We start from the raw sequence: 25,049 nt of genomic DNA, 5'->3' as shown, positions 1-25,049 counted from the left end.
ATATACTCTTTACTCTTTTACTTGTTTCAGTCATTTGACTGTGGCCATGCTGGAGCACTGCCTTTAGTCGAGCAAATCAACCCCAGGACCTTTTCTTTGTAAGCCTAGTACTTCTAGACACCAGTGCAAAAGCTAGAGTGGCACCTCAATGAATGGCTACGCCAGTTAAGGGATTTTTTAATTTTTTAATTCATTTACTTGTTTCAGTCATTTGACTGTGGCCATGCTAAAGATCCACCTTAACCCTTTAGTGTTCACATTATTCTGCCAAAATTAATGCTTTTTCATCTACATTGTTTTGAACTAATCATACATTATCTTATAGGTATGAGATTTTGATGAGGTAGCTGTTAATTTTTAAAACAATATTGTAGGGTTGGTGTGAGAGACCATATCTGGCCAGTTTGAACATAGAACAGGCAGAATACTTTTGGCCGGATATGGCCGGTTTAAATGCTAAAGGGTTAAAGGGTTATAGTTGAAGAAATTGACCCCAGGACTTATTTCTTAAGACTAGTACTTATTCTTTTAGTCTCTTTTGCTAAACTGCTAAGCTATAAGGATATAAACACACCAACACCAGTTGTCAAGTGGTGACAGGGGGACAAACACAGACAGAAAGACACACACATCTTATACATATATATATACACATACATATACATACACACACATGATGGACTTCTTTCAATTTCCGTCTACCAAATCCATCCACGAGGTTTTGGTTGCCCAAGGTGCCATGCTGTGGGACTGAACCCAGAACCATTTGGTGGGGAAGCAAGCTTCTTACCACACAGGAATTATAACAAATATTTATTAATCTTTAATTATTTGCTATCAGTTCATTGAAATATTTTCTATTTTGATTTAATTTTCTTTTTTCTAGAAAAAGTCAACTGGTGAAGATCTTATTGAGCAAGTATTTTACTACCTGGATTTGATTGAAAAAGAATATTTTGGTTTACAATTCTCAGATGCACACAATGTTAACGTGAGTATTCTTTGTCATTCAGTTGTGGTAATCACAGATCATAATGTCTAGTTATCTATCTGCCTGTCTGCATATCTATCTTTCTGCCTGTGTATATATCTATCTGTCTGTCTATCTTTCTATCTGTAGAAGTCCTACTCTGACAGACAGACATTCTACCTATTTTTCTATCTCCCCATTTGTCTATCTATCTGCCTGTGTCTGTATCCATCTATCTCTATGTCCCTCCTTCCACCCTCTCTCTCTCTCATATATATATATATATATATATATATATATATATATATATATATATATATATATATATATATATTATATACATGGGTGTTAAAAAATGTTACTGTCTGGTATTAGATAGAAAACCTCAGCCAAGCAAGTTTACAAAACATGAATGCCACCACATTCCAGTCATTCTAATTTGGTTGTTTAGATTTGATAAAAATTCCTCTGTTGTGCCTGATTATTTATCAATCTGGAATGAAAAGGAAAGTTGCAAAAATTTCAAGGTGTTGCCGTTTCCAAACAATCAACATGTGGGAAAAGAATTTTATTTCAAAATATCAATGCACGCACAAATACCTACACTCTCATGATCCAACAAAAATAAACCATCCAATTTGAGTTTGCTAGAAGCTCCAGTGAAACTTTGTCTCATTCTAGGGCCTATTTTGAAATTTTATTTCTTTAAGGCATGACTGTGTGGTAAGAAGTTTACTTCTCGATCACATGGTTCCAGGTTCAGTCCCACTGTGTGACATCTTGGTCAAGTGTCTTCTACTAGAGCCTCGACCCAACCAAAACTTTGTGAGCAGATTTGGGAGATGGAAACTGGAAGAAGCCCATCGTGTGTGTGTCTGTGTTTGTGTCTGTTCCCCATCACTGCTTGACAATTGGTTTTGGTGTGTTTAGATTCCCCATAACTTAGCAGGCTTAAAAAAAAAAAAAAATAAGTACTGGGATCCATTCAACTAAAAAAAATTCTTCAGGGCAGTACCCCAGGATGGCCGCAGTCTAATGACTGAAACAAGTAAGAGAATAAAAGAATAATATGTATATGTACACGAGTAATCACATAAATGCAAAACAAGGTGGGAAAAAATAGTACTAGAATACCGAAGGTAGAGTAATATGCTTTTTTATTAAAGCTGTATAAACATCACAAAAACTGTTACTCAGAGTTTCACGTTCCCATTCGTTGGACCGTTGTGATCACAACTGTCTGACAAACAGGAACAGGAAACTCTGGGTAACAGTTTTTGTGATGTTTTTGCAGAGAGAGAGAGGGGGGGAGAAACAAGAGACATAGCTGTGAGATGTTAACTGGGATGGTACAAGGTCAAGGTCAGTTTTGGGTATTGTAGAGGTAGATGTCGGTGGAAGAAAGAGAAGAGGATTCATGCAACCAGTTCCCCACATTCACTCACCCATGCATACATCCATTTATAATTATGGGAACTGAAGACAAAGAAAAATTGGGACACATCTGAGGGGAACCAAGAAACATGTACATATCATACACAGACCCCAAATACATACATACCTAAATGCACTCACTGACCTAAATATATATAGCCATATAGTTACTAATATAAACAAAGCAAGCATAAAATATGAACATAAAAAATACATACCTCAACAGTCATACACATGCACATACGCACACATCCTATTGTCTTAGTATGTGTGTGTATATATATATATATATATATATATATATATACATAATTAAGGGATCAGCAAGCATTTGCTTCACCATATACCGAAGTTCAGAAATAGCAGCTAAAAAAGCTGAGACTCCAACAGATAGCATTACTTGTAACTCACAAAGGCAAAAACAAGAAGAAAAAACAGGTTTCATTGTTTTTTCTTCTTGTTTTTGCCTTTGTGAGTTACAAGTAATGCTATCTGTTGGAGTCTCAGCTTTTTTAGCTGCTATTTCTGAACTTCGGTATATGGTGAAGCAAATGCTTGCTGATCCCTTAATTATGTTTATAAATGTATGGGAACTTTTAAATAAGTTCTCCACCGATAATGGTGCTTACATACCGAAGGGCTTGGTAAAAATTGTTAATTGTTGATTTATTAATAAATTAATAAATTGATAAATCTTTACCCTTTTAAGTTGTTATATATATATATATATATATATATAAAATTCCTTGCCCACTAGCTGGGTCTCTTTTTCTCCTTGCCTCTCTCCCTCCCTCTTTTTCCCCACCCCTTCTCTTTGATACATAGAAATATGACTGAAACAAGTAAATAAATATATATATATATATATATATATATATATATATATATATATATATATATAAAAGGGAAACATGCTATTGTCTCAATATTTATATGAATACATTATTATTTATTCACATTACTTTGAATTAATCGACCATCATTTCATGTCTTTGAGATTTTTATATGAAGCAATAACAAATGAGAGAGAGACCCTTGGTAATATGCCGTGCTTGAGAAGAAGACCCATCAAGCCAAGAGAAACCGTAGTTGTGGCAGATACTGGTGTCGCACAGCTGGCACCCATGCTGGTGGCACATTCAAGCACCTGTTACACTCTCGGAGTGGTTGGCATTAGGAAGGACATCCAGCCGTAGAAACCATGCCAAATCAGAATGGAGTCTGATGCAGCTTCTCAACTTACCAGCCCTGGTTAAACAGTCCAACCCATGCCAGCATGGATAATGAACGTTAAATGATGATGATGATGATTGCTTATTTTTAGAATAACATTGTTGGGTTGGAGTGAGCGGTTGGGGCTGACCAGTTCGAAGATAAAGCAGGTAGAATATTTGGACCAGATATGGTCAGTTTAAATGTTAAAAGCATTCTTTTGTTGTGGGCGTGTCTTCTTGAGTACAGCAGTGCACCACATATCTCTGTCCTCTGTCATGTAAGGTTCAGCGTTTTGAGATAGGCTTTCAATATTTCATCCCATGTCTTCCTTGGTTTCCCTCTTCCACAGGCCTGGGAACTGGGAGTGCAGGGTGTGTGCTTTCAATCCCTAAAATTTTTATGGAGTGCAAAATCAAAATTTGCGCCCCCATTTACTTTTCTCGGGTTTAGAAAACAGGCCGACAGGAAGCGGTGCAGCTTCCTAGGTCTAACTAACAGTAGTATTATTCCCTTCAGGGGACTGTCACATTAAGTTGACAGTATACAACTATTTCATCGTATCACTACTGCATAAATCTCTCTGAGAGATTTAGAAATGTATTATTTCTAAATAATAATAATGATGATAATTTTTTTCTTTTCCTTTTGCAGCACTGGGTTGATCCAACAAAGTTACTTAAGAAACAAGTCAAAAGTAAGTAACATTTGTTTCATTATTGGGGAGGTGTGGAAAGAGGCATTTTTTTTTTTTTGTTTTTATTTTCTGAAACTCTCTATGAAAAGTTGAAACTGTTGTTATTGTTATTGGTGTCATTATTTTTTGATGTGGTTTAGCCCCAGGTCAGCTCTGACTACACAGCCGACCATTCTTGACCATTCCATCTTTTTGTAAACCTAGGACTATGCTTACATTGTCCAAGGTATTGTCTGTCCTTTCGATTTGAAGATGTTAAGTTGTGATTTTGCTACTGTTTCTACCAGGCCTACATAGAAGCTGCCTTGTTTGCTTGCATCATTGACGTTGCTGTTGTTTCTGATGAGGTTAAGAGTGTAGCCTCTGGTCACCCCTCATCAAGCAGCAAACTTAAGATGAAAGACATCCTAGCCATGACCATCCAATTTTCTCGTTTGTTTTCAGAAACAATGTATCTATATCTTGTGTCTGGGGAGATTCCACTTATTTCTTATTTTTATTTTCCTAAAATTTTTGTTGCGTCTTGCAACCTTATCAATAGTTGACTATTGATAAGGTTGCAAGATGCAACGAAAATTTTAGGAAAATAAAAATAAGAAATAAGTGGAAATTTTAACGGTGTGTGTGTTAAATTTCAAGGCACAGTAAGAAAATGACTCTCCCCAGACACAACAGAATATGCTTCAACACACGAAATCACATAAAAAATCTTGCAAACCAAATCCAAAAATGAAATGTATCTATATCGTTCTGTTTTTTTTTTGGGGGGGGGGGGGTTCCCATTTTTCAGGCATTGAGTTTTGAAGTATATTTGACTGTTGTTTCTTGTAAACCTAGTGACAACATAGAAATTCTGTTGTTGTTGATGATGGTGGTGGTGGTGGAGATGATAGTGATTATGTAAACTAATTTCTGTACATGACACATTGTTGTGTTGGTGCCAGTTCTCTCTCTATTTCTCTTCCCCTCTTTTCTTGCCTCTCTTTCTCTCTTTGCTTTCCTTTAATTTGAACTCACTATCCACCTACATTGTTAGACATTAAAGTTCTATGAAAAACGTACAAATATCAAAGTTCATGGCTACTTACGTAGACACACACATACTTGTATATACACACATACATTTTTACATGTCAAATGTGCTGTTGTTTTTGAGTCTAATTTCAATACACATTGGCCTTTTGTCTTCCACCTACACCATATTTCAGTCATTATATGAGCATGCATGCACACACTCAGTGGTATAGCTATATGTGAGAGGCTGCTGAATAAAAATACATGGGAGAAAGGACTACTTACTCTTTGTAGGCACGACAGAGGGACCAGATAATACAAGTTAAAAAGCTACATAGACTGATGTGCAATGAGGCAATTATAGAAGTTATTAACTATGAGTAAGCCACTATGTCTTGGAGAAAGGCCTTTCACAAGTAGCCTGGTAGTCACTAAGAAAACTAGGTGTAGATAAATGACCAGTGAGAGCTGTGTAAACCATGTACAGATGTGGTCCGTGTGGTGGGATTTAACAGTGGGTTCAACAAAAAATTTAGTATACAGATAGTCTAACCTAGTGGTTCTCAACCTTTTTTGCCTATAGACCCCTTTGATTCCTATTTTATTCTACTTGGCTTCTATAACCACTTGGTGTATATTAAAAAAATCCTGTTATATTTTCATGATTAAATATTATTAGGAATTGTATAGAAAAAAATTAAGATATTTTGTATAAAATAAAAGTATAAGCTAGTTATTGCACATAAATTTTTAACAACAAAATTTTATAAGGACCCTGGTTGAGAATTATCGGTCAACTGTGCAGAAACCAAGTATACTTAGTTCCATGCATGTGCACTGGAGATACAGGAACCAAGTTTACTTATTTTCGATTGTGGCATACTTTGTGGAGTTCTTCGCATTTCATATGACATAGTATGAACATTTTAATTTACTGGTCAGTAGAAAGAGGTTGTAAGAACTGATTTGCATATGATCAGCAATTCAGTACCTGCATATTAGAATGCATAAAATTAATCAATGCAGTGAGAGTTAAGGTCTTGAAACAGATAAAAGCTTTAGTTTACAGGCAAGAAGATAGAACTTTATTGTCATTTTGGAAATTGACCATACAGTGTACTCGGTATAAAATAAGAAGGCTGGGATCACAGGCAGGTTGGTTTGGCTTGAAGAATCTCTCTTGCAACATTTAAATTACATCTGTAGCACCAGAGCTGTGACCTCTCAATTGTAGAGGAGTAGCAGCTGACAAAGAAAACTCCATGTGATTGATTGATCTGCTAGAAATAACAGCTAAATCTTCAAATCAAACCTTAACAGTCTTTAAAATGGGGAAAGGACACATTGGTCTGTGTATTCTTGATTATATTAAAAGACTTGATCAGATTGTGTATCCTGAGCCTTTGATCATAGTTCTAGTTGATCAGGGCTTAACACCACCACCACTACCACCAGCAATTGTAATGTAATCCCAACTTAATCCTAATTCTAACCCAATATCCCCATAGTGTCGAACGTCCTCAGATTAATATGATTCTGTAGTTTTAGATCATCCTCATTAACTTGTACATAGCTTTTCTTTTAAATCTCTTATTAGTTTCAGTTGTTGAACTGTGTCCAAGCTGCAGCACCAATTTCTAGTCTTACGTGGACTCCAGTACTTATTTTATCAACCTCAGAAAGATGAAAGGCAAAATAGTACATAGGTGAGATTTAATCTTAGGATCTTTCTTTTATGAGTTTCAGTCGTTAGACTGCGGCCATACTGGGGCACTGCCTTGAAGAATTTTTAGTCAAATGAATCGATCCCAGTTCTTTCTTTTTTAAAGCCTGATGCTTATTCTTTCAGTCTCTTTTGCCAGACCACTAAGTTATAGGGATGTAAACACACCAACATCAGTTGTCAAACAGTGGAGCTGGGGACTTGCACATACTCGTATATATCGTTGTTGTTTAACATCTGCTTTCTATGCTGGCATGGGTTGGATGGTTTGATGAGAACTGGCAGTCCAGAAGGCTGAACCAGGCTCCAATCTGATTTGGCAAGGTTTCTACAGATATATGTGTGTGTGTGTGTACACACACATACACGATAGGCATCTTTCAGTTTCTATCTACTAAGTCCGCTCAAAAAGTTTTAGTCAGCTCAAGGCTGTAGCAGAAGACACTTGCCCAAGGGGACTGAACCTGGAAGTATGTGGTTGAGAAGCAAGCTTCTACCGCATAGCCACACCTACACCTGTGTAACTAAAGGATGTAAATAAATTTCGTTTAATACACACCAATTTTACCATCTACTCACCATATTTATATAATCTATACAATAAAGTTCATATATTTCTTACATGAAAACCATATTTACATTTTCTGCTGCTCTTTCAAAATTCTTTTCTGAAGTTACTAATCCTGTTACAAAACCTGGACATTTTTCGGCTCACACATTGCATATCACAACATGTCATATGTAAATACTGTCTTAACCTACATACAGTGAAGTCATTGTTTCTCCTTGTATTGATGTTTGTCTTGCTTGTTGAGTTTGCACCTCCACCATCTGTCTATAGCCTTTATCAGTGTCAGAGTCGTTCAACTTGTTTTATTGCATGCTAACAAGAGAGCCCTTAAGTAGTCATATGATATGCTAGAGCAAGCAGTCAAATTTCAACTCAAACCACATCTTACTACCTTTCATACGTAGTTACCTGACATGGTAGAAATAGCAGTCAAATCCCAAATCAAACTATTCCTTACTGTCTTAGCAAACCAATGAGAGAGCCCTTATATAGTCGCTTGACCTGATAGCAATCAAATCTAACCTGAACCATGTTTTAATGAGCCGATTAGAAGACTCCTATGTGGTCATAAGACCTGCTAGAAATAGCAACCAAATCTCACTTAAAGCACAGTATAATTGCTTCAAATAAAAAGGACAGTTAGATAATGAAATCATTTTGTGTTTTATGCTGTGTATTGTACCTGTACTTTGGTCTATCACTGCTGCCTTTCTTTATTACAATTTCTGCCCCTTCTTTTACTCCTTTCTGACAAGTTGTAGTGCACCTGAGCATTATCTACATTAAGTTCATTATTATAAAGTACACTGTTAGGTGCAAGCGTGGATGTGTGCTTAAGAAGCTTGTTTTCCAAGCACATGGTTTCAGGTTCATTTCCACTGCACAGCACCTTGAGCAAGTGTCTTTCGTTATAGCTCCTGGTCAACTAATACTTTATGAGTGTATTTGGTGAAGCTCATTGTGTGCACATGTCTATCTATGTGTGTCCTTGTGTCTGTCTCCACCCACTCCAGCCATCATGTGACAATTGGTGTTGGTTTGTTTACATCCCCGTTACTTAGGAGTTCAGCAAAAAATACCACTAGAATAAGTAGAAGACTTTAAAAAAATAAATACTGGGGTTAATTTGTCCGACTAAAATCCTAGTAAGATGTGGTTTGAGTTGAGATTTGACTGCTTGCTCTAGCATTTCATATGACTACTTAAGGGCTCTCTTGTTAGCATGCAATAAAACGAGTTGTACCACAGCATGCTGCAGTTCAATAATCGAAACAAACGATTAGAAAAATAAAGTGGGATTGTCATGGATAGAATGTCTTTGCACATAGCTCTGTTTGAGCAGTGCTGATCCAGAGCTAAACAAACAATAGCTAATTGTTTTATCATAACCCTGAAAAAATAGGTTAACTACAAAAACCCAACAAAGATAGTTGTGTGTATTCCGAAATCATTGTGCTGGCATTGATAGAGTTATTAGTAAATTTCTATTATCCTTCTATAATTACCATTATTTACTTTTAATTCTTGTTCTTTGTTACAATGTTTCTCTTGTACACTGGGTTTTGCCCATTTCCGTTGTAGAATCTGGTTTAACAACATGGTTAGAAACACACCTAATGTTTTCTCTTGGGATTCATGATAATGAATATGTGTGTGTATGCGTGCATGTGTGTTTATAATGAATACCTATGTATATGTGTGAGCATGTAGGCAGTTGTATTTTTTGTGCGTGTGTGCTTATAATGAATACATATGTATTTGTGTGAGCATGTAGGCAGATGTGTGTATTTATGTGAATGTATCTATATGCATATATACATGCAGTATATATATATATATGTATATATGTTATATATATGTGTGTGTATATATATAGTATGCATGTATGTATTTGTATGAATGTATATGGTTATGTATGTGTGTTTATGCATGCATGCACATGTATGTGTATATATTTGAGCATTTATTCATCAGTGTGTGTGTGTATGTATGTATAGTCTGTATATATGCATGTGCTTAGATATATTTATCTGTCCATAATGTGTGTGTGTGAGAGAGGGGTGTGCACATATTTACACACACACTGTCTCTCACATGCATACACAAATTACAGTATGAGATCACTAGCTACAACCTGCAATTAACTGGATCATTAATATTTTAACATTTGTGTTCCATTAGTCACACATAGTTGATCACTAGCTCTACTGAAGTGGGTAGAGTATCAGTCTACCTACTTAGGGAGTCAAAATGGCCAGTGCTTCACAGCTCATATACTCTGACTTGTGTGATATGTTCTTGACAAGGACATTGCCATTAAATATTTTCAACGTTAACTTAAGTATTTTTTTTCCTTCAGATGACACTTTTGAGTAATTTTTCCACTATGGTATCTTCTCTAAGATATTTTATTTATCGTCAACCAGTGTGCTTTATTGTACATTTACTTATTGATTTTTTTTTTTATATCTCTGCTTCTGCCTTGCTGTACAGAAGAGTTGAAATCTTAGCCAAACTTGCATTGAAGATAAACACGTACACACACACACACATGCATGCATGCACGTGACTGAATGGTTACCAGATATGCATAGTATACTTTACAAGTCCAATTTCTACTCGAACTGAAGATGAAATTTGAAGTAGTTCACAAATAATTCCTGTATTCATTAAAGGATATATGTATACAAACATGCACACACACACACACATTTTGTATAAGTTATTTCATGACTTGAGTTTCTGAATTTCATGACATTGCAATCTTTAGGTAAGAACCTGAAGTTTACAGCAGCATAAAACTGAAGTTGCAAGATAAACTTTCAGTTTCAATAACTACCCCTCCACACACACACACACACACACACACACACACATTCAGGGTGCATTTTTAGAGGTCAGTTTTTTGAGGTTGTTTGTATGAATTTAGAAAAAAGATGCGTAGCTCACCAAAGAAAAGCTGTATTTGAAAACGAATTGGTACAAATAATATTGAGAATCCTTTTATCACACCTATTCAATGAACCCACCATTAGCATCAATAACTGCTTCACTACTGGGTCGGAAGAATTGACATGCATGAATCAGATTATTGTTATCAGTTTTGGATATGTCAGGCTTGAAAGATTATATGGTATTATGGGGTGTGTTGATTGACCTCTCCCTTCACTACTCCCCATACATAATAGTTCAGTGGATTGAGGTCTTGTGACCTAGAAGGCCTTGTCTGGGAGAACATGATCATCAGTATTTGCTCACATCCACACTTGGGTTGTCCTAGCCTTATGAGATAGCATAGTCTTGTGGCATATTCCATCTATTGCATCTATTTTGTTGTATATTCCAATGGTTCTGTTGCATATTCCATCTATCCAGGGCTTTACAACTTTCTTCAACAACTCTGTGTAGACAACAGTATTGACTGTTAAGCTCTCTGAGAAAAGGTGGCATGAGATCTCCCTTGTTGCTGACAACTCTAAGAACTATCACAGTTGTTGGAAACTTAATATACATGACCATTGGAACCTCATTGGAACCATACACATATATCTTTTAGTCACATATTCTTTCCCTCTTGTCTTTTCTTTGGCAGATAGGATGTGTCTAGCTATATATGGTTCTCTCACTTTGTTTTTCTTTCTCTTTCTCTTTGTTATAAAGCAGTAGAAAAGGCAATGGGGGGAAATAGCTCACCTATTGGCCAGAGACTGGAGTGTCTGTGGTCATTATGGAATGCTTTTGATGCGAGGTCTGTTCAGTGAACAACAAAGTGTAGGTTAAACAACAACAACAACACTACTACCACCACTGGCACTCTATGGTTGATGGCAATAAGGATTCCAGTTGATCCAATCAATGGAACAGTCTGCTTGTGAAATTAACATGCAAGTGGCTGGGTACTCTATAGACACATGCATCCTTAATGTAGTTCTGAAGGAGATTCAGCATGAAACAGAATGCAACAAGGCTGGTCCTTTGAAATACTGTTCCTACTCATTTTTACCAGCTGCACTGACTGAAGCAATGTGAAATAAAGTTTCTTGCTCAAGGACACAACACTAGACCAGGAATCGAACTCATGACCATACGATCATCAACTGAATACCCCTAACCACTAAGCCACATGCTTTCACAACCATCACTACAACTAACAACATGACCGCAATGAACAGCGCTGCCACAATCACTGTTTCCACCTCTGAGTGACTTTGTCAATGCACCAATCATTCTTCACAGAAGGACATAGTATTCACAACTTCGTATTCACCACTAGTTATTGTAGTTATTGTATTTCCTTTGTCCTTTCCCATGCAGTAAATATTTCAATTATTTACATGTTAAAAAAACAATAGTATAACAGGAGATCTCAGATAACAGACATTTAACTGACTTCGGTGGTTGAGGTGGTGTTGGTTGTGGTGGTGATGGTTAGTGGTGGTGTTGGCAGTTGTGGGAGTGGTAATGGTGGTGTTGGCAGTTATGGTGTTGATGGTTGTGGTTGAAGGAGTGCCGGTTCTGGTGTAATGGTCATAATGGTGATTGCAATAGCTCTGGTACTAGTATGTGGTAGTTGTGTTGGTTGTAGTAGTAGCATTGTCACTGAACCTCAACATCAACTTTCATCAAACTAACCTATGATCAAAAGCATTCCAGTAGTGACCATCCCATTCATTTTTAAAGGCATCCCATTAGCATTTAGACCAACCATATCTGGCCCAAATATTCTACCTGTTTTATGTTCAAACTGGCCAGATCCAACATCTCACACCGACCCTGCAATGTTATTTTAAAAATAAACAGTCACATCTGTGAAATCGCTAACCTACAAGACAATACAATTTGAATTTTCAAAAATGTGAATAAATAAACATTATATTTGACAGAGTAATCTGAATGCTAAAGGGTTAAGAAATATTTAGTTGCTATATCTAGCAAGCTGATCTACCATCTGGAGAATCCCTCATTGATTCATGGTGATGGCTGTGGTGGTGTTATCGTTTGGGATGATGGTAGTGGTAGCTGTGGTGATAGTCATGATGGTGATAGTGTTTGCTTTGTTGTTGTTTAACCCCAGGTCAGCTCTTACCCAGCAGACCTATGATGAAAGGTATTCCAGCCGTGGCCATCCTGTCTTTTGCTTATTTGTAGAGTATCCTGGACCACATTTTCCAGTGTGTATTATATTCTAAGACAGAGCTTTGTGATTTGAATCTGTGGGAGACTCAGCTGCTATTTCTGGTAGTTTGAGCAACAGCAGATGTTTCTCTCATTGGTTTTTCTTTCATCATTCTTGTGAGGTTAGGTTATGTTGATGATGATGATGATGCTGATACTGATTAATGGTAGGCTTATATTGATGATAGTGATGATGGGTGGCCTCTGTAACATTTAAATTCAACAGTAAACATTGTCCTCAATACTATTCTCTATTATCTTTGTAATTTCGAAACAAACTAAATGTGAAGAGTTGAAAATTAATTTCACACCTTTTCCTCATTATGTAATCTTATTTGTCCTTGGAACGTCATCCACCTCCCATCTATTGCCTTTGAAGGTGGTTAATGGAATCATTATTTTTTTATTTTTATCTTTATTGTTTTTGTTATTGGTTATTATTGGGATGCTTGAGTAATTGAGTGGTTAAGAAGCCCACTTCATAATCATTGGGTCACAGGTTCAATCCCAGTGTGCACCATCTGAAGCAGAAGTCTTTCAAAATAACTTTGAGTTGACCCAAACTTTGTGAGAGAAATTTGGGCAGCAGAAACCGCATGGAAATATTATCATCATTATCAACATTTAATGTCTGCTTGGCATGGGTTGGGTGGCTTCAGAAGAACTGGTAAGGCTAGGGGCTGCACCAGGTTCCATAGTCTATATTGGCTTGGTTTCTACAGCTGGCTGCCCTTCCTAACTCCAACCACTTCACAGAATGTACTGGGTGTTTTTTTACATTGCAGCCTCACCAATGCTTTTAATGTGACACCAGCACCAGTGCTTTTTATGTAACACCAGCACTCACACCAATGCTTTTTACGTGGCACCTTGGTTTTAGGATCTTGATTCTGTTGTGGAAGCAGATCATTTTGAGTACAGCATTATGCCACATATCTTAGTCCTCTATCATCTCTTTACAAAGGAGATGACAGAGGTCTGAGGTATGTGTTAAACAGCCGGTTAGATAAAATGGGCCAGTAATTTAAAGGTAAAATCTTGTTGCGCTGTACATCATGCTGATTCTGCTCTAGAATTACATTATAATAATAATGATAATAATTATTTTGTATTTTGGCACAGAGCCAGTAATTTGTAGGGACAGGGGTAGTCGGTAACATTGACCCACTCCTATCCACCCACAGTGGGTCCAATACTCAACTGATATGTATTTTATCATTCCTGAAAGGATGTAAGGCAAAGTTGACGTTGGTAACATTTGAACTCAGAATTTAAGACTAGAAGAAACGCTGCAAAGAATTTTGTCATGCACAGTATCAACTCTGCCAGCTCCCCACCTTAGTAACAATGATAATAATAATCTTTTAAATCATTTCAAATATGTTTGTTATATATTTGACCTGTAAAATTGCCATTTATCATTGCAAGTTCCATGGAGAAAATTCTTGCTTTAGGCTTAATTCTTTCTAATTTTAGCTCAAGGCCAGCAGTATTGAATGGAGGGAGCAAGTCAATTACATTGATCCCAGTTTTTGACTGGAATTTTATTTTATTGACCCTAAAAAGATGGAAGGCAAAGTTGATCTTGGCAGGATTTGAGCTCAGAACATAATGATCCAGAATAAATATCACTAAGCATTTTCCCCCATATACTAACAAATCTGCCAGCTAGCTACATCAATAATAATAATAATAATAATAATAATAATAATAATAATAATAATAATTTTCACTGCTTTCGCAAATTCCCGTGACTCTATCGCCATTCAATTTTAATATTATGAATTTGAAGTGGGAGCTTGAATCATAGTAAATCTTTCATTAACTGATTACACTACTATGGATGCCACCCCTATAGAAGCAGTGATCCTGGTCATTGATCTTCTAATGTTCTTCCATTCAGCGTCAATGTAAGAAGTACCATTGACTCGGTTGAGCTCTTCCACTACCTCTTTACACTCTACCATGCTGCAGTCCATGACTTTGCTATATCTCTAGTAGGGTGGCTGAACATGTGCTTGCCTCATCAAAGGTCAGACAATAACTATGCAGGGTCATGCTGTGAGGTACTTTTCAAAATACCCACATCATCATAATGATAATAATAAAATGTCCTGATGCAGTACCAGGCACTGGTTCTCGTGTCTTCTAATCTTAACTGATTGGAAGTGTTATCTTGTATATGTTTTGTCTTGGTGTAAAAGATGGCCTATAGCAAATATTCTGCCCAATACCACAGATTTGTTTGTCTGTTGCTTGACCTTAACCAGTCAAGCATGTCCCTTAGTGGCTGACGATATGTGCATCTCTGATCAGGAGCAGGAGTAGTGGGGGAGTATCGTAGCCATGTGTTGAGAGTGATTCTTTGGGGTTTGAATAATTCACTTCTGGAAACATTGGTGTTTCATTCAACACCCTTAAACAACCCTTATTCAGGGACCTTTTGAGTGGGTTGGGCTACTCAACCTGAAAAAAATTCTAACTGGGCTCCACCTGCAAGGTCATGTATTGTTTATCTTGATATGAGATCACCATGTTGTGCACATATGGTTGTGATGCATGTGCCTGGTGTACCCTTATCAGACAGGTAGTCATGATGGGTTTACTGGGCTGCATATATTTTACCCCAGTGTCACTTTGATGGCATGCATTGCTCTCTCACTCAATAATAATAATGAGGATTTCAAATTTTTGCCACAAGGGCAGCTTGGGTGAGAGGAGTAAGTCAATTACATCGACCCCAGTTTGTAACTGGTACTTATTTAATCAACCCTGAAAGGATGAAATGCAAAGTCAACCTCATCAAAATTTGAACTCAGAATGTATTTTGCCTGGTGTGCTAGCGATTCTGCCAGCTCACCACCTTCCCAATAATAATAATAATAGTAATAATAATAATAGTAACAACAACAACAAGAGCACTCAGAAAGCACAAAACCCCGCCGAGGCAACACCAACATCTTCTCAACGATTAGCTGGAGATGATTTTTAAAATGATAATATTTGAAATGAACTCGACTGCTCTCACAAATGAGAATACTTAAAATGAACCCGACCGCTCTCAAAAATTAAGTTAAAAAAAGGTAAAATAATCCAGAATCCTTGTCCGGTATCAGATCAATCCCAAAATTTAATGAGTTCATGTCAGTTACAAGGCCAAGCATCCGTAAGTTTCATCTGAATCCATCCAGTGGTTCTTGAGATATCTTGTCTATGGACAAAGAAACAAACACGACTGAAAACAATACCTCCGCCTTCACTAAGGCCGAGTTAATAATAATTTTATGTCTAGCTTCCATGCCAGCGTGGATTAGACAATTTGACAGGATCCAACAGGCCAGTGGGCTGCGTCGAGCTTCAGTATCTACTTTGACATGTTTTCCATGGCTGAATATCTTTCCTAAAGCTAACCATTTCTCAGAGTACACTGAATGCTTTTTTCACAGCACCAGCACAGGTGAGGTCACCAAGTAACTCACAAGTTGCTACCCCAACTCCTTGACTTAGTGAAGATATAGTAAAGAAGGAAGTGGCTTTCTGCCAGATGATAACAAGATTTATTTTAAATGCCTTCTGTTTTAAAAGTAAAGCTAGCAATTTTGATACCATTGATCCAAGTACTTGACTGCTATTTCATTTTATCAACCCCACCCAACTACACTCAGAAGAAAGGCTTAAGTTGATCTTGGCAATATTTGTAAGAACAAATACCACAAAGCATTTTTCAAAATGCTCTAATGATTCTATGGAAGATTAGTATTAGAGTTATAAAATCAATATTAGAGTTATAAAATCAATGCCTTGTATTTTTCCAGCACCTTATGTTCTGAGCTTAAATCCTACCATGGTCAATTTTGCCTTTTTCCCTGTACAGTGTCAATAGAATAAAGCAGCAGTCATTTAATTGATTTCCCCCATCCGTTCCTAAATTTATGAGTTTATATTTCAAGAACCCTCCTTAAAGTTCATGCTGTTCTTAATAGTGCTATCTTTTGTCAATGATTGTTTTTATTTTTATTGTTCCTTTTGGCAAGTGTCTTCTCCTATAGCCCTAAGCTGACCAAAGCCTTGTGAGTGGATTTGGTAGATGGACATTGAAAGAAGCCCATTGTGTGTGTGTGTGTGTGTATGTGTGTGTGCCAGTGCTACATAAAAGAATTCAGTACACTTTGTAAAGTGGTTGGCCTTAGGAAGGGCATCCAGCTGTAGAAACCATGCCAAGACAGACAAGTGAAGCCCAGGCAGCTCTCCGGCTGGTCAGCTCCTGTCAAACCATCCAACCCATGTCAGGCATGGAGAACAGATGTTAAAAGATGATGATGATATGATTATATCTATCTATCTATCTATCTATCTGTCTGTCTGTCTGTCTGTCTGTCTGTCTGTCTACATATATATATATATATATATATATATATATATATATATATATATATATATATATATATATATGCACACACACATATGTATATATGAGTTAGAGGTTAGGCAACCATCTAAGGGATAATAAATATCCAATATACTACTGGATGTATACCTATATATATATATATCCAAATGCTTACTGTTGTATGGCAATTGTGCAATTAAATAATAGGTATGTGTGCAGGTAAACAAAAGTTTAACCAGAATTTATAAGGCAAGGAAGAAAATGGAGAAGATAATTAATTGACAAACGTCAGCTTACAAACATCAGCTAGATCTGTTTATTAATTACAATCATATGAATAAATAAATAAATAAATAAATAAAAATAAATGAGTGAATATAACTCTGCTCTTACAGCTGTTTCTACTTTGGGGGTCCAGCATGCCAAAGTTGATACCTCTTCCTTGCCTTATATACATATATATATATATATATATATATATATATAAAGAATAATAATAAATGGAGCAAAACGCATATAATCAATAAGTTCCTTTGATTATACGCATTTTGCTCCATTTATTATTATTCTTCATATCTACTCAAAATACATCACTTTAACATAGAATTTCTACTCATTAACCGGGTATGATATCCCAGTTTTTGTGTGGTTTTTGCTATCCTGGTAACTATTAACATATTTACATTATCGAAGTTTTCTCAACCAAGATAATATTGATATATACACAAATTATATATATATATGTGTGTATTGTGTGTGTGTGCATGGATGGAGGTGTTTTGTGTCTCCCTTTTTGCCATCATGTGATAGTTGTAAATGAGCATCACTGTCATATAAAACAATGTCGTTCATCTCAATCTTCAGTGAAAACATATCTGACTATAAAGAAACATTACATTACTTGGAAGCAAGTGAATGTGACAACAGGAAAGGAATCCAGCCAGAGAAAATCCTTCTCAACAAACATAGAGAAAATGGACATCAACAGATGATGATGATGATGATGATGATGATGATGATGCTGGTGTTGATGCTACTGTCCCCAAGGCATCCCCTACCACTATTATCACTTCAGCCTTTTATCTTGCCCCACATTTTGTAGATAACCCCTCTTCAAGTTTTATCACTGCCCAGTTTTTTTTCCTTCTCCTTTCCACATACTTTGTTATCCCCCAGTGATGCTACATCAATTAATTATACAATAAAGTATTTTTCTATTTCTCAGCAATAACAATATCAGGTCTTTCTCTTATGTGTCTTGTGATCACATTAACTGTTGAAGCCCAAAATAGCTTCTCTTCATCTAACACTATTAATTCAGGGTCAAGCTGGTGCTCCTAATGCTTTCTTGTTCTGTTTCTCACATAATTTCCAGTGCATAATCCTGGTAATGTTATTAGCCTCCTTTTGTTTCCCTTTTGTGCTAGTGTACTATATCGTTGTTGTTGTTGTTATTAAGACAGCAAGCTGGTAGAATTGTTAGCATGCTGGGCAAAATGGTTAGTGGAATTTCATCTGTCTTCACATTCTAAGTTCAATTTACACCGGGGTTGACTTCATTTTTCATCCTTCTGGAGTTGATAAAGTAAGTACCAGTTGAGGACAGGGGTTGATTTAATCGACTTAGCCCCTCCTCCAAATTGCTGGCCTTGTGCCAAAATTTGAAACCATTATCAAAGTGACAAGCTGGTAGAATTGTTAGCACACCAAGCAAAATGCTTAGCATCATTTTGTGTCTTTGCATTCAGAGTTCAAATTCTGCTGAGGTCAACTTTGCCTTACATCCTTTCAGGGTTGATAAATTAAACACCAGTAACACATTGGGATTGATGTAATTGACTAGTCCCCTCCCCACAAATTTCAGTCCTTGTGCCTTTAGTACAAAGGATTATTATTATTCATTATGCAGGATGGTATGGTAGATTGGCAAAATCATAAGAGCATCAGACGAAATGCCTTGTAGTATTTGTTTCAGTTCTATACATCCTGAGTTCAGATCCCCACTGCTTTCAGCATTCTGAATTCAGTAAAGTACCAGTCACATACCAGGCTCAAATTTATTGACTGATCCTTCCCTGCGAATTTCTAACCTTATTCCTATTTTAGAAATATTTTTTTTTTAATTTGTAATCCTCTTCTTGGCCATACTGGAGCTGCCATGCCACTTTGAAAGCAAATTATCTTTGTGTCATCAAAATGAAATGTGTCCCTAGTACCTTCCACTTGGACATGTTGAAGCATATTCTGTTGTGTCTGGGGAGAGTCATTTTCTTATCGTGTCTTAAAATTTAACACACTCACCGTTAAAATTTCCACTTATTTCTTATTTTTATTTTCCTAAAATAGTCAAGACTATTGAAAAGGTTGCAAGACGCAACGAAAATTTTAGGAAAATAAAAATAAGAAATAAGTGGAAATTTTAACGGTGAGTGTGTTAAATTTTAAGGCACCATAAGAAAATGACTCTCCCCAGACACAACAGAATAATGTTTATATTGTTTCGAATTAATCATACATTATCTTGTAGTTAGGAAATTTCGATGATGTGATTGCTTAGTTTTTGAATGACATTGTAGAGTTACGGTTAGAGGCCAGATCTGACCAGTTTCAACACAAAACAGGTTAAATATTTTGACCTGATATGGTTGATTTGAATGCTAAAGAGATAAAGAAAGGGTGCAGTGACTTGCCAGGAGCTGTGTTGGCAGATTTCAAATAGTAGAGTGTTATTTGAGGTAGCTTTTCCTACTATATCTAGCAAGTTGAATGACTTAGTAGTGAGATAACTTGTTGGTGCTGTGTTGTTTCCTTATCAGTTTGTAAAGCAGGTGTAACATATAAAAGTTAGCCTAATTCCAGTGTAAATGTTTTCCACCCACAAGGATTGCCAATACCACTACCAACACCACCACCATTACTAACCACTACCATCATCATCATCATCATCATCACTAACAACAATAGCAGTAACTCCTCCACTGTCACTTCCACACCCTCCAACAACAACACTGCTACCACCACCACCATTGGTACAACCATCACCTCATCAGAACCTCCACCAACAATTCCACCACTGCCTACCATCACTCCGAACTGCGCTTCACCACCGCCACCATCATCACCACCACCACCAACAACAACAACAACAACAACGATACCTCCACTGCTGCCACCATCAACAACTCCACCTCCTCCTTTGTCGCAATCATTACCACAACTATGGCCAATATCACCTCCACCACCAGCACCACCACCATCACCATCATGATCATCACCTCATTTACTGCTCCAACTCAAGTAAAGGAAAAGACATCCTTGCATCCATGGGTGGGTGGAGGGGAGATATCCAACCACCCATTCACTCATCCATCCATCCATCCATCCATCTAACCACCCATCCACCTGTCAGTCACCCCTTCCCCTGAAGGGGTGTTGAGTTACCAATATTCATCCTGTCATGTCCCTGACTTGCCCTCCCCCACCACACATGACCTTTCTTCTGTGTTCTCATAGCCCCCCCCCCCCCGGATCCTCCACTTCTCACTCCTCCCCTCCACCATCACCACTCCACCTTCCTCCTACCCTCCAGAATGATGATGGTATTTTGTCTTTTCTTCAATTTTCCATATTTATCAACACATCCCTTCCACCACCTACCCCCCCTCCTCAGCTCGCTTTGCCTCCATCCCCTACCCCTTCCTTCCCCCCCATCTCTCTCTAGAACTAGATCTAGGTCAGACCCCAATTTCAGTTGGATAGTAACATCTGTCATACCTACTACTACTACTACTACTACTACTACTACTACTACAGCAATTATTACCATTATTACTGCTGTGACAGCAATAACAATAACAACAACTATTGCTACTGCTCCTTGAGTCAATGAAGAAGGAATCTCTACGTGGTAACTCAAGATGCTAGAAGTAGCAGCATATTTTTCCTTTGAATCACACACCATATCATCTTAGGAAAGGACGTATTTGATAACGTGGTTCCTCTACATAGGAAAAAGATGGTGTTGGTTATGGTTGGATTGTCTTTGGTTCTAGGCCTGGTTTGTCAAGGTTGATTTGAGCTAAAGAACAGTAGCAGCAGCAGCAGCAGCAACTGCTGCTGCTATATTTGTAATTCTGTAAAGTGGTTGCCAACAGGAAAGGTATCCAACCATAGAAACTATGTCACAAGGCAGCAGGCTGGCAGAAACGGTTAGCACTCCAGGCGAAATGCTAAGCTGTATTTTGTCTGCCATTACGTTCTGAGTTCAAATTCCGCCAAGATCGACTTTGCCTTTCATCCTTTCGGGGTCGATAAATTAAGTACCAGTTACACACTGGGGGTCAATGTAATTGACTTAATCCCTTTGTCTATCCTTGTTTGTCCCCTCTATGTTTAGCCCCTTGTGGGCAATAAAGAAATAAGGAATAAGAAACTATGTCACAACAGGAATGTAGGAGCTAATTGTAGTCCCAGAGCAATTTTAAGAAGGTTTATGGTTACGGGTAGTCCACATTACTCTGCAAGGAACATAGGGCTGGTTTCTCTTCATTGGATGGGATGCCAGTTTGTCTCAGGATTGCTCATTTTTGCCAGCTGAGTGAACTGGAGTGACAAGAAACGGGGTGTATTTCATTCAAGGACACAACATTTTGTAAGAACACATTTAGTAAGTGTTTTGCTCAAAAACACATTTGTTATATATATATATATATATATATATATATATATATATATTACCAGCGTCACCTTACTGGCACGTGAACAAAACATTCGAGCGAGGTCGTTGCCAGTGCCGCTGGACTGGCTCCTGTGCAGGTGGCACGTAAAAAACACCATTTGAGCTTGGACGTTGCTAGTACTGCCAGACTGGCCCTCGTACCGGTGGCACGTAAAAGCACCCACTACACTCTCGGAGTGGTTGGCGTTAGGAAGGACATCCAGCTGTAGAAATTCTGCCAGATCAGATTGGAATCTGGTGCAGCCATCTTGTTCACCAGTCCTCAGTCAAATCGTCCAACCCATGCTAGCATGGAAAGCAGACGTTAAACAATGATGATATATATAGAAATCTGGAAAAGCACTTTCTAAGAAGTAGAGCAGTCAATGTTTTCTTTTACTGGGGAAGGCCGATTTATGTGCTTACCTTGGGTTTCCCATCCATAAAGGGTTTAACTTTATGACATATCATCAGACCCCAAAACCTATTGGCCTAAGACCTCATAGGCCAACAGGTCTTGGGGTCTGACGATACGCCATAAAGTTAAACCCTTTATGAATGGGAAACCCAGAGTAACCCTTTAAACCAGCCTTTCCCAGTAAAAAAAGAAATATGCATATTTTATTTGGAATAGTCATTTCTTTTCTTTGCCAAATAAACACATGCACTAAATATTCATTCTTCACTCATTTATTTCTGTTCTTATTCTAGCTCATGTCCATTGTCTGGAAATCTTTCGTCACACATCTGTGACTGCCTCAACGACATTTTCCGTCTTCGTGTGTGCTCTTGCTCTGCTTATTCCATTCACATCAGGAATCTTGCAACACAAATTCATAAACGTATATATATATATATATATATATATATATATATATATATATATATATATTTATATATTTTTTCCTGGATGGGATGCCAGTCCATCACAGGGTTACTCATTTTTAACAGCTGAGAGACATGAAATGAAGTGTTTTGCTCAGGAACACAATGCCATCATCCAACCCAGGAATCATGAGTCCAGCACACTAACCACTAAGCCACATGCCTCCACGACTACCCTCCACTATTAAACTGACTTTAGGTAGGGTCATCTTAGCAGATATATTTCCCCCCACCACATCCGAACAAATCAATGCACTGGGCCCATAGAGCTATGTGGCTCTTGGACGTTTGCTCACTGTGCCAATGCCTTTAGATGGCAGTGCCTCATGGCCCATGATAGGGTTATTTAACTTGTGCTAACATGGAGAAGCAGCAGTTAAATGACAATAAGATGATGATTTTAACGATGAGGATGATGATGTTGATGATGATGATGATGATGTCAGCTGTGATGCTGTTGATAATGCTGATGATGTCAACAATAATGGCAACAATGATGATGAACAACAATGACGGTGTTGACGAAGAGAGTGATGAGGAGGATAAGGTTGACAATGACAATAATGATTTTGATGATGATGTCAATGATGTTGCTGTGACACAATTACTACTGCTACTACTACTACTACTTCTTTGACACAACAGCTACTACTACTACTACTACTACTACTACACAACAACAACAACAACACCTACCACTATTTCTTTAACACAGCAACTACTACTTCTACTACTACTATTATTGTGTCACAACAACAATAACCACAACTTGGCAGGTCTGAGCTGTTGTTTTATAACTTTATTAAGGGGAACTTGTATATGACTGAATGGCTGTCGTGTTGGTGGAGTGGGGTAAAGCTGGTTTTTGTAGCCTGAAGAGACATGTGTTTGTATATCCTGTTGCTGGTGTGATGGTGGTGTGGTGTCCACTAACCCCTCCACCCCACCCCCCTTACGTGCAGCCGTCAGTGGGTGGAGAGGTGCTACTGGAAATATCTTGTCTCATCTCTCACCCTCCCATCCACCCACCCGTGTTCCCACCCCCACTCCACCCAACTTTTCCTAGCACTACTTATTTAACCTAGTTCCACCTAACCCTGAGTAAAGCACTGAAAAATATCTTGTCTGCTCCCATTACTTAACCAACAGGAGAATAAATATGTGTGTGACTCTGTTGTGTGTGTGTGCATGTGTGTGATAGAGAGAGAGAGAAAGAGAGAGAGGAGGGGAATAAATATAGATATACATAAAGGAGAAATTGATATGCAAAGAAGGTGTGTATATATATATATATATATATATATATATATATATATATATATATATATATATATATATATATATATTTATGCATATGTGTGTAGTGATGTCCCATGGGCAGCCTTTGACTTTTTCTATCCAGAGGGGTTTTTAACCCAATATTTACATGTTATTATTTATCACTTCATTTTTCCTTGAGATTCACCCTTTCTGAAAAGAAATGTATCTATGTCTGTCTCTCTCTCTCTCTCTCTCTCTCTCTCTCTCTCTCTCTCTCTCTCTCTCTCTCTCTCGATATTTATATATATCTATATATATATATATATATATATATACACAAACACACATGCACATATATACACATGTACATGCATTCAGATACACACACACATGTTTATAGGGCTTCTGCAGTTTCACTCACAAAGCATTGTTTAGCTTAAGGTTATTGTACAAAATATTTCTCCAAAATGCTATAAAATGGGACTGAACCTGCAGCCACATGTTTGTGAAGCAAACTTTATATTCACATGGCCAAATGTCTGAGAATTTTTGCCAATGTATAATTGGAGAAGGATGTAAGCATCAGCAAGAAAAAAATAAAATGCCACAAAAAATAACACTTTTTTTTAATGAAGTCTCTGGTGATATTTGTTCCTCAACAAGTTACAGACAATCCCTTTCACTATTGTTGTCAGAAATGCAGTGAAACATGGATTAGCACTGGGTTAAGTCATTCTTTGATCTAAGTTAGCAGAGCACAGTGAGGTGACACTGGAGTATTATCTCTGAGAGTACAGGCATGGAAAGGGTTTTATGGAAGTCTACAACAGATCCTCCCCTCTTCATGACATTGATGTAGTCTATAGGAAGGATTAGGGCCAAAAGCACTGGATTAACTATTAACCCTTTATCATTCACATTATTCTATCAAAAGTAATGCTTATTCATTGACATTGTTTTGAATTATTCATTATTTTGTGGCTTTGAGATTTCAATGAGGT

General features: G+C 37.4%; 1 protein-coding gene across 4 annotated transcripts in view; it reads left to right on the top strand.

Moving 5' to 3' along the window:
- LOC106884072 (uncharacterized) overlaps positions 1-25,049 on the top strand; it is a 236,730-nt gene that overhangs the window by 102,764 nt on the left and 108,917 nt on the right. For all 4 annotated transcript variants that reach the window (XM_052974295.2, XM_052974294.2, XM_052974297.2 and 1 more), the window contains exons 2-3: positions 887-991; positions 4,271-4,313. In XM_052974295.2, coding sequence (XP_052830255.2) covers positions 887-991; positions 4,271-4,313 — 148 coding nt within the window. The remainder of the gene's footprint in view (positions 1-886; positions 992-4,270; positions 4,314-25,049) is intronic.

The sequence above is a fragment of the Octopus bimaculoides genome, chromosome 18, assembly GCF_046866305.1.
Source record: "Octopus bimaculoides isolate indiv1 chromosome 18, ASM4686630v1, whole genome shotgun sequence".
NCBI lineage: Eukaryota > Metazoa > Mollusca > Cephalopoda > Octopoda > Octopodidae > Octopus > Octopus bimaculoides.
Note: the sequence above shows the minus strand (reverse complement) of the source record. Positions and strands in the feature narration are given on the sequence as shown.